General features: G+C 45.1%; 1 protein-coding gene across 1 annotated transcript; it reads left to right on the top strand.

The window, feature by feature from the left end:
- The first annotated feature begins 2,194 nt into the window (after window positions 1-2,194).
- On the top strand, window positions 2,195-2,926 carry LOC130040367 (U1 small nuclear ribonucleoprotein C-like). Its single transcript, XM_056132418.1, has one exon. It carries the CDS (start codon window positions 2,211-2,213, stop codon window positions 2,688-2,690), a length of 480 nt encoding a protein of 159 aa, XP_055988393.1. The 5' UTR covers window positions 2,195-2,210; the 3' UTR covers window positions 2,691-2,926.
- Window positions 2,927-11,702: the final 8,776 nt, after the last annotated feature.

Here is an 11,702-nt window from a genome sequence, read left to right as displayed (position 1 = left end):
GAACTACCTCTCTGTTTGCTACAAAGCTGTGAGGACTCACGAATTGAAGTCTTGTGGACTCTAAATGTCAGATGATCCATCTCTTGGACAGCAGCCAGAAAAGCTAAGACTCCAGACATATGTGTCCAGCTCTTTCAGGAATATTCTGATCACTTGAAGGTGGTCGAAAAGAAAAGGCTTAGGTGGCATCCTCAGAATTTCCTGGTCTCTGCAGACCGGTCCAGGGGTCAATTTGTTAACTGTGGATTGGTGAGATTTCCTTCAGAATAGCTATGTTGGCTGCAGGTTCTAAAACCCAGGGTACGAAGAAGCCAGTTGTTACTGAAACTCCTTCAGAAAGTCTATTAGATACCAAGAAGCATCTTAGTGTTTCTTGGCCAAGACTAACCATTCTGACTGTGTTCTAAAGAGAAGTTACCTATGGTAAAGTGAAGGAGGGTTTAAGTTAACAGCAACCTTAGCCAAGACTGATAGCTAAGTGGACCAGAACACCCTCACAGAGAGGCAATGTTTGAATCACACACACACACACACACACACACACACACACACACACACACACCATTCTTTTAACACATTGGCATTTATCACTGGTGGCAGCCATTTGAGTGTGGATTAATTAGCACAAATTGTGATACTGGCACAAATGAATTAAAGTAGCTCTCAGAAGAAAAATAGACCTCTCATTTTTCCCCCATCTTTTCCCTCTCTGAAATATCACAGATGGAAGGCTTTTGATCTGTTCCTTAAATGCTAAAAAAAAATATTTTTACAAAGAGCACAAAATCCTGGGAGAAGGATTAAATTTGCAACTTCCGAGTCCTTCTGGTCCTGCATAAATACATCAAGAATGGGCTGGGAGATTAAGCTCTAGGCTCTAGAAAATGATGGAGTAGGATACCGCCACTGCAGAAAGGCTGGATCCCAACACTTTGTTTCAGGCTTCCTCTCACACCTTTCTATTCCAAGAGGTACCATGAGAGAATTTGAATGGTGCCTCTCTTGGTGCAGCTGTTGAATATGCTTCTTTCAAATCTAGGTGGTACCAAAATTGCCAATGGAATAATAGTACAGCAGGTAGAGATTGCCTTGCATGTAGCTGACCTGGGTTCAACCCCTAGCATCCCAAACGTTCTCTGAGCACTGTCAGAAGTGATCCTTGAGTGCAGAGCCAGGAGTAACCTCTGAGCATTGCCGGGTGTGGGCACCTCTCCCAACCCTCTTCCTGTCCCCCCCAAAAAGCAAAGAAATTGCCAACGTTAGCTTCATGGGGATATTCTTGCAACAACCTGGTATTCCTATTGGCATAATTTATGTTCGTGAAGTTGATAACTGCTTGTTTTTATGAGGATCACTTTTTCTCTCCTAAGATTCTGATATATTGTCAGTTCCTGATAGTAGAAAAAGCCTGGGCCTTCTCATCCTCTAGGATTTTTTTTTCCCTTGTTTTTGCAGTTCAGTTCAATGACCTCTAGGTGGCATAAAGTTTCCAACAAGGTTTTATGATGGGCCGGAACAATCTGTTCTTAGCCTACTTTTAGGGTCTTAAAGAGTTAATTGACAAGACTCAGTTGAACTTGAGTATTCCCTTGCGGGTTCACTACCTCGCTTTTCCCCCTCCTTCATGAAAGGGCAGTGTGCTGTCAAGAAGCTCTCAAAGTGAAGGAGGGCATAGGAAAGTAGACTTAAAAATAGTTATTTCAGTTTTAAGTCTCATTAGAACAATGCATTTCAAACCGAATTCGAACATCCTGGACTTTCCATTTGTTTACGATAAATAAAACATCATTTCCTATTTTGTTGGTTTGCTCGTGGTTATTGTGGCAGCCACACCTGGCCGCCGCTATGGTGGGAGAACAGAACCTTCATTTTGTTTTTTGGGTTTTTTGGGTGTCTGATTGTTTTGGTTTTGTTTTGGGGACACAGCCTATCGTGCTCAGGGTTTAGTCTTGGCTCAAGGATCATTGTGTTTGGGAGACCGTCTGGGGTGCCGGGGACTGAACCTGGGTTAGCCATATGCAAGGCAAGTGCCTTAACTGCTGTGCTATCTCTCCAGACTCTTCGTTTCCTGTTTTAATGGAAAGATCAGCTACCAATAGGTTGCCAAGTTCTATGAACATGGCCATCAGTTTGATGAGTAAAGGAAACAAGATAGGTTAGAATTCTTCCTTAAAACAAAACAAAACTGGTTCAACGGCCTGCAGAGCATCATGCCCAAGTTTTACTGTGACTACTGCGACACGTACCTCACCCATGACTCTCCATCTGTGAGAAAGACTCACTGCAGTGACAGGAAACACAAAGAGAATGTGAAGGACTACTATCAAAAATGGATGGAGGAGCAGGCCCAGAGCCTGATCGACAAGACAACTGCTGCATTTCAACAAGGCAAGATTCCTCCGACTCCATTTTCTGCTCCTCCTCCGGTAGGGGCAATGATCCCACCTCCGCCCAGTCTCCCTGGTCCTCCTCGCCCTGGGATGATGCCAGCACCCCATATGGGGGGCCCTTCCATGATGCCAATGATGGGCCCCCCTCCTCCTGGGATGATGCCAGTGGGACCTGCTCCTGGAATGAGGCCGCCAATGGGAGGCCATATGCCCATGATGCCTGGGCCTCCAATGATGAGACCCCCTGCCCGTCCCATGATGGTGCCCACCCGGCCTGGAATGACTCGACCAGACAGATAAGGAGAGTGGGAGCCAATCTCTCTCTCTCTTTTTCTCTCTCTCCACTTCCTGTCACTTGTTCTTCTTCACCAGGAGATCGTGGTGCTGTGACTCTGGGTATTCTCCAGCGGCATTAGAGGGAGACTTGCCCCCGCTTCCCATCAGAGAGAGGATAGTTTTGGAGGGGGTAGTAAATGGAACAAAAAAACAATTTTCATTTGTATTGTGAAACATGGAAATAAAGTTGTCGACTCTTAGTTAAAAGAAAAACAAAGAATTCCAACAGGTACAGCCCGCCCCCAAGGGCCCGGGTTCCTCTCTGGGCACGCGCAGCTAGAAACAGCCCCGAGACAGCCGGTTTTCAACCCCTGAGCCGCGTGGGACGGGCACAGAGGCCCAGCTCTGGGCAACAAAGCTGAACGGCCCCAATTCCAACAGGTACAGCCCGCCCCCAAGGGCCCGGGTTCCTCTCTGGGCACGCGCAGCTAGAAACAGCCCCGAGACAGCCGGTTTTCAACCCCTGAGCCGCGTGGGACGGGCACAGAGGCCCAGCTCTGGGCAACAAAGCTGAACGGCCCCAATTCCAACAGGTACAGCCCGCCCCCAAGGGCCCGGGTTCCTCTCTGGGCACGCGCAGCTAGAAACAGCCCCGAGACAGCCGGTTTTCAACCCCTGAGCCGCGTGGGACGGGCACAGAGGCCCAGCTCTGGGCAACAAAGCTGAACGGCTCCAATTCCAACAGGTACAGCCCGCCCCCAAGGGCCCGGGTTCCTCTCTGGGCACGCGCAGCTAGAAACAGCCCCGAGACAGCCGGTTTTCAACCCCTGAGCTGCGTGGGACGGGCACAGAGGCCCAGCTCTGGGCAACAAAGCTGAACGGCTCCAATTCCAACAGGTACAGCCCGCCCCCAAGGGCCCGGGTTCCTCTCTGGGCACGCGCAGCTAGAAACAGCCCCGAGACAGCCGGTTTTCAACCCCTGAGCCGCGTGGGACGGGCACAGAGGCCCAGCTCTGGGCAACAAAGCTGAACGGCTCCAATTCCAACAGGTACAGCCCGCCCCCAAGGGCCCGGGTTCCTCTCTGGGCACGCGCAGCTAGAAACAGCCCCGAGACAGCCGGTTTTCAACCCCTGAGCTGCGTGGGACGGGCACAGAGGCCCAGCTCTGGGCAACAAAGCTGAACGGCTCCAATTCCAACAGGTACAGCCCGCCCCCAAGGGCCCGGGTTCCTCTCTGGGCACGCGCAGCTAGAAACAGCCCCGAGACAGCCGGTTTTCAACCCCTGAGCCGCGTGGGACGGGCACAGAGGCCCAGCTCTGGGCAACAAAGCTGAACGGCTCCAATTCCAACAGGTACAGCCCGCCCCCAAGGGCCCGGGTTCCTCTCTGGGCACGCGCAGCTAGAAACAGCCCCGAGACAGCCGGTTTTCAACCCCTGAGCCGCGTGGGACGGGCACAGAGGCCCAGCTCTGGGCAACAAAGCTGAACGGCTCCAATTCCAACAGGTACAGCCCGCCCCCAAGGGCCCGGGTTCCTCTCTGGGCACGCGCAGCTAGAAACAGCCCCGAGACAGCCGGTTTTCAACCCCTGAGCCGCGTGGGACTCAATTCCAAACAGGAGACATTCCCAACTCCTCGCCCAGTGCCAGGGACTCTTTCCGGAGCCGCGGCCGCTAACGCGGCCGCGAAATATTTTCCCACTACATATGCCATAGGAACCATAAGCTAACTTCTTAGATGGAAACTTCTCTATTTTAGCTCAGCCACTAGAAATACAGTTGCCAATAACTCATAAGCCTATCTTAACTCACACTGCATATCAAGCAGAATAGTAACACTGAACGTGAAGGACTAAACCACACCTCTCACAATGGTAAAGCAACGCAAAAGCCCACCAAACATTCATATTGAAGAGTCTAGCCCAGATGACACCAACAGTACTGTAGTGTTAGACAACCTCTCTGACAAGGAATTCAGAAGGGAGCTACTTAGGATGCTTAGGGAATTAAAAGAAACAATGGAAACCAATGCCAATAGAAGACAAGAGGATCTGAAGGCAGAAATGAGGAAAATGCAATCAGAAATGTCAGACCTGAAAAATCTCGTAGGCGAATTGAAAAGCTCAGTGGAAGGCCTCAGCAGCAGAGTAACAGCGGCTGAAAACAGAATCAGTGAGCTCGAAGATGAAGTTCAGAGACTCTCCCGAAAAGAGCAGAAAATGGAAAAGAGACTCACAATTCGGGAACAGATGGCAAGAGAAGATCGTGATGAAGCCAAGAGGGGTAACATAAGAATTATTGGAGTCCCAGAGGGACAGGAAGAAAACCTCGATGAAGAAGAAACTGTCAAAGACATCATTGCTACAACATTTCCAGAGCTGAAGAAAACTTGTGACCACATTCAGGAGGCCCGAAGGGTACCAGCTAGAAGAAATCCTAATAAAAATACCCCAAGACACATTCTGATCAAAATGACCAAAACCTTAGACAGAGACAAAATTCTGAAAGCAGCAAGATCGAAGAAAGAAATCTCTTACAAAGGAGCATCCTTAAAATTCACAGCTGATTTTTCTGATGAAACCCTCATGGCCCGAAAACAGTGGTGGGACATAGTAAAAAAACTCAATGAAATAAATGCCTCCCCCAAAATACTTTTCCCAGCAAGACTCTCATTCATAATAGAAGGAACAACACACAGTTTCACAGACAAACAACAGCTCAGGAACTTCATAGACTCAAAACCATGGTTACAAGAACAACTAAATGGGCTACTTTAAGGCAAGAAAGGCCCCTCAAATACACCCAATTTTAACATAACAATGGGACAAAATCCCATAACAATAATCTCTCTCAATGTCAATGGGCTAAACGCACCAATTAAAAGACATAGAGTGGCAGGATGGATTAGAAAATTGAACCCAACATTCTGCTGCCTGCAAGAAACGCATCTCAATAGTCAAAGCAAACACAGACTCAGAGTCAAAGGCTGGAAAACAATCCTACAGGCAAACAGCTCCCATAAAAAAGCTGGGGTAGCCATCCTTATATCAGACCACATTGATTTCAGAGTGAGGAAGGTCATAAGAGACAGTGAAGGCCATTACTTATTGATCAGAGGATCTGTACAACAGGAAGAACTTACAATAATAAATGTATATGCACCTAATGAGAGACCAGCAAAGTACTTAAAACAACTACTCATAGATTTGGAAAAAGACATCAATAGCAACACAATACTAGTGGGAGACTTCAACACTGCTTTGTCACCTCTTGATAGATCAACCAGACTCAAGCTTAGCAAGGACATACTTCATTTGAGGGAAACAATGGAAGAAAGGGACTTAGTAGGTATATACAGGACACTTCATCCACAAAAAGCTGAATACACATTCTTCTCAAGCGTACATGGAACATTCTCCAAGATAGACCACATGCTGAGCCACAAAACATGCCTCCATAAAATTAAGAAGGTAGAGATTGTATCAACAATCTTCTCAGACCATAATGCGCTGAAATTAGAAGTAAATCACACACAAAAACAGAAAACTAAATCAAACACCTGGAAATTAAACAGTGCACTATTGAACAACGAGTGGATTAGACAGGAAATCAAAGAGGAAATCAAAAGATTCCTAGAAACGAATGAAAATGAGAACACGAGTTACCAAAACTTATGGGACACAGCAAAGGCTGTGTTAAGAGGAAAGTTTATAGCTCTACAAGCATTCCTCAGGAAGGAGGAGCGAGCACACATAAGTAACCTAACCTCACAGCTTAAGAGCTTGGAGAAGGACCAAAAAAAGGAGCACAACCCGAACAGGAGAAAGGAAATAATAAAACTCAGAGCAGAGATTAACGAGATAGAAACCCAAAAAACAATCCGAAAGATCAATGAAACCAAGAGCTGGTTCTTCGAGAAAATTAACAAGATCGATAAGCCTCTAGCAAAACTCACAAAGAAAGGGAGAGAGAAAACCCTAATAAACCGAATCAGAAATGAAAAGGGGGTCATTACAACAGAAACCACAGAAATTCAGAGGATCCTCAGGGAGTACTTTGAGAAGCTTTATGCCACGGAACATCAAAACCTCGAGGAAATGGATAAATTCCTAGACTCCTACAGACTCCCAAGGCTGAACCAAGAAGACCTGGAATACCTGAACAGACCTATCACCATCAAGGAAATTGAAATGGTAATAAAAAGTCTCCCCAAGCACAAAAGTCCTGGCCCGGATGGATTCACTAGTGAATTCTTCCAAATCTTTAAAGAGGACTTACTCCCAATGCTCTTTAAGCTTTTCCACGAAATTGAAGTATCAAAAACACTTCCAAACAGTTTCTACGAAGCAAATATCACACTGATACCAAAAGCAGACAGAGATACCACAAAGAAAGAGAATTACAGGCCGATATCCCTGATGAACACAGATGCAAAGATCCTCAACAAACTACTAGCAAATAGAATCCAACTACTCATCAAAAAGATCATACACCATGACCAAGTAGGATTCATCCCAGGGATGCAAGGATGGTTCAACATTCGGAAATCAATCAACATAATCCACCATATCAACAAAAGAAAAGATAAAAAGCATATGATCATATCAATAGATGCAGAGAAAGCATTTGATAAGATCCAGCACCCCTTTATGATGAAAACCCTAGCCAAAATGGGTATAGAGGGGACCTTCCTCAACATAATTAAAGCCATCTACCACAAGCCTACAGCAAGCATCATCCTCAATGGGGAAAAACTGAGAGCCTTCCCTCTAAGATCAGGGACGAGACAGGGATGCCCACTCTCTCCACTGCTGTTCAATATAGTACTGGAAGTACTTGCAATAGCGATTCGGCAGGAAAAAGATATTAAGGGCATTCAGGTAGGAAAGGAAGAAATCAAGCTCTCATTATTCGCAGATGATATGATACTCTACTTAGAGAACCCAATAACTTCCACCAAAAAACTCTTAGAAACAATAGACTCGTATAGTAAAGTTGCAGGTTATAAAATCAATACCCAAAAGTCCATGGCTTTCCTATACGCAAACAGTGAGAGAGAAGAAAGCAACATGAAAAAAACAATCCCATTCACAATTGTGCCCCAGAAAATCAAGTACCTAGGAATCAGCTTAACTAAGGAAGTAAAGGACCTGTACAAAGAAAACTACAAAACGCTACTTCAGGAAATAAAAGAGGACATGAGGAAATGGAAAGATATCCCCTGCTCATGGGTTGGGAGACTTAACATTGTCAAAATGGCAATACTACCGAAAGCATTGTATAAATTCAATGCAATCCCTATAAGGATACCCATGACATTCTTCAAAGAAATGGAGCAAACACTCTTGAAATTTATATGGAACAATAAGCCCCCACGAATAGCTAAAGCAATTCTTGGGAAAAAGAAAATGGGAGGAATCAACCTCCCGAACTTCAAACTGTACTACAAAGCAGTAATAATTAAAACAGCATGGTACTGGAACAAAGGCAGAACTGCAGACCAATGGAACAGGGTTGAATACACTGACATCTCTCCTCAATCATATGCTCATCTAATCTTTGATAAAGGTGCAAGTAATGTGAAGTGGAGTAAGGAAAGCCTCTTTAATAAATTGTGTTGGCATCACTGGACGGCTACATGCAAAAAAATAGGCTCAGAACTCTGCCTAACACCATGTACAAAAGTAAGATCAAAATGGATTAAAGACCTCAACATCAGACCAGAAACCATAAGGTACATTGAAGATAAAGTTGGCAAAACCCTCCATGACATGGAAGCTAATGGTATCTTCAAAGATGCCACGCCACTGGCCGAGCAAGTGAAAACAGAGATAGATAAATGGGACTATCTTAAACTAAGAAGCTTCTGCACCTCCAAAGAAACAGTGACCAAAATACAAAGACAGTCTACAGAATGGGAAAGGATATTCACCGAATACACATCTGACAAGGGGTTGATATCCAGGATATACAAAATACTGGTTAAACTCCACAAGAAGAAAACATCCAACCCCATCCAAAAATGGGGCAATGAAATGAACAGAAACTTTCTCAAAGAAGAAATCCGAATGGCAAAAAAGCACATGAGAAAATGCTCTACATCATTAATCATCAGGGAGATGCAGATCAAAACCACAATGAGATACCATCTCACACCTCAGAGACTGGCCCACATCCAAAAGAACAAAAGCAACCGATGCTGGCGTGGATGTGGCGAGAAAGGGACACTCCTTCACTGTTGGTGGGAATGTCCACTGGTTCAGCCCTTCTGGAAAACAGTATGGACGATTCTCAAAAAATTAGAAATTGAGCTCCCATTTGACCCAGCAATACCACTCCTGGGAATATATCCCAGAGAGGCAAAAATGTATAGTCGAAGTGACATCTGCACTTGTTTGTTCATTGCAGCCCTCTTTACAATAGCCAGAAACTGGAAGAAACCTGAATGCCCAAGAGCAGATGACTGGTTAAAGAAACTTTGGTACATCTACACAATGGAGTACTATGTAGCTGTTAGAAAAGATGAAGTCATGAAATTTACATACAAGTGGTACAATATGGAAAGTATCATGCTAAGCGAAATGAGTCAGAAAGAGAGGGATAGACATAGAAAGATTGCATTCATCTGGGGGATATAAAGTAACAAAGTATGAGATTAATACCCAAGAATAGCTGAGATCAGCACCAGGAGGATTACTCCATAACTTAGAGGCCAGCCGGGTATCCTAGAGGAAAGGGCTATTCAGATAGAGAAGGGAGCACCAAATAAAGGATGTTTGGAGGATCCTCCCAGGAGGGGAGATGCATGTCGAAAGTAGACTATGGACTGAACATGTTTGCCACTCAATGCCTCTTTTGCAGACCAAAACACCCAAAAGGAGAGAGAGAACACAGGGGATTGCCCTGCCACAGAGACGGGGGGATGGGGGGATGGGGGTGGGAGGGATATTATCCATGGTGGTGGAAAATGGGCACTGGTGGAGGGATGGGTATCTGATCATTGTATAATTGAAACCAAAGCACAAAAAATTGTAAATCTACAACTTTAAAAAAAATTAAAAAAAAAAAAAAAAAAAAAGAAAAACAAAACAAAACTAAACTAAGAGGGAAACATGTTTAGAAAGCATCTCCTAGGCTCAAAAAATAAGCTTTAACAAAAATCAGGTGATTTGAGTAGTTCAACAAGACATGTGTGCTGGTTTGTTCTTAAGCTTTCAGAAAAGAGGAGTGGTAATAAGCCTGGTCTTTCTGGAGATCAACCTGTTCCAGCAGGACATATTCAAGACACAAGTCACAGATACATTGTGGAAAACCTACAGATTCTTTTTACTTACAGTTCCCAGCCCCTGAATGGTGCTTCTCGGTGAACTCTACCATTCTCTGCTGAAAGTAGGATGCTGGGATAGAGGAAGGAGTGGAAGATGAAAGAGATAGTTCGGGCTGGAGCGATAGTACAGTGGGTAAGGTATTTGCCTTGCATGCAGCCGACTTGGGTTCAATTCTCAGCATCCCATACAACCCCCTGAGCACCCTCATGAGTAATTCCTGAGTGCAAAATCCAGGAGTAATCCCTGTGCATCGGTGGGTGTGACCTCCCCCCCAAAAAGAAAGAAGGATGATCTGGCTCAGGGCTCAGATTCAAGACTCCATGGCTCTACCAGCTATTTTTTTTTTTTTTGGTCTTTTTGACTTAAGTAGACCACAGCAATACAAATTCATCTCAGCCAATTTTATTTTTTAAAAACCCAACAGCATCAACAGCTGTAAAACAGTTAATCAGATGCAGGGTGGCTATAATCACTCCTACAATAGCCAAGTGGAAGAAGTCATCCCTCAGATGCCAAATGAACACCTACGAGCTGGAAGGCCTGCAGCAGGAGCATTCTGGCCAGCTTACTGTTCCCTGCTTAGAGAGATAACTGTTTTCCCATTGTCCCAAATGTGCTCTCTGACTCGATGCACGCTTCTGCCTCCATCATTTCAGTCCTTGAACTAAATCTATCACAATTTGGAGGACATTGGGCATAATGTGTGACTATCCTACTTTCTCCTACTATATACACTTACTAGATATAGTTTTGCAAGGTTGGTTGGGGAGGACTCCCAAAGTGTTCAGGGGCCCAGGAGCCACCCTCAGAGACACTTGACCAAAGATGAGGGTCTGATGTGGTTTTTTTTTTTCTTTTTTGGGTCACACCCAGCGATGTTCAGGGGTTACTCCTGGCTCTGCACTCAGGAGTTACTCCTAGCGGTGCTCAGGGGATCATATGGGGTGCTGGGAATTGAACCCAGGTTGGCCGCATTCAAGGCAAACACCCTACCCACTGTACTATTGTTCCAGCCCCGGACCTGATGTTCAATTAATTAATTAATTAATTGAAGCACTGTGGTTTACAGAGTTATTTATTATTTTCAAGTATATGATGTTCTGATACCATTTCCTTTACCAGTGTCCACGTCTGTCCACCAGTGCCTTCAGTTTTCCTCCTGGTCCTTGCACCCGCCCTAGCCTGCCTTTATGAGAGGCACTTTCCCCCTCCATCTAGGGTTCCTTTTCTTCACTAATGCTTGCATCTGGACCCCACTGGCAGGCTTCTAACTGGAGACCAGTTCTCCTGCTCTTTCTTTCTATTGCCTTTGGGACTTCTTATTTCCTTATGGAATTTCTTTCTACCCACATATGTGAGAGAAGCCAGATGATTTTGAGGGTTTGGGCCCATCTAGGGGTGCTTGGGTCATACCCAGTGGTGCCCAGAAGCCTATGAAATGGTGGGTCTTGACTTTGGGCCTTGCTCCTGCCAGACATGTGTGCCAGCTCTTTGAGTTATTTTCCCGGCTCCTGGATAGAGTTTATTTTTCCCATTTAGTCTTTAATCCCAAATGCTTTGTGTGTTCCATTTATTATTGAGTATTTATGAGTGTGTCTCTAAGTGTGCGTCATTCAGAAATTGTCTTTTCCTTGCAGGGAAGGCTGTTTGACCTCTAACTAATAAGATGAGCTGGATTACAAGCTCTTAGCAAGGAAAGGAAAGGGTGGA

This window comes from Sorex fumeus, unplaced genomic scaffold (genome assembly GCF_029834395.1).
Source record: "Sorex fumeus unplaced genomic scaffold, SorFum_2.1 ptg000094l, whole genome shotgun sequence".
Taxonomy (NCBI): domain Eukaryota; kingdom Metazoa; phylum Chordata; class Mammalia; order Eulipotyphla; family Soricidae; genus Sorex; species Sorex fumeus.
This window is presented reverse-complemented; position numbering and strand designations above follow the sequence as displayed.

What these genes read in the sequence shown, in the direction of transcription:
- LOC130040367 (XM_056132418.1), top strand. Translation starts at nt 2,211, where the DNA reads ATGCCCAAGTTTTACTGTGACTACTGCGACACGTACCTCACCCATGAC.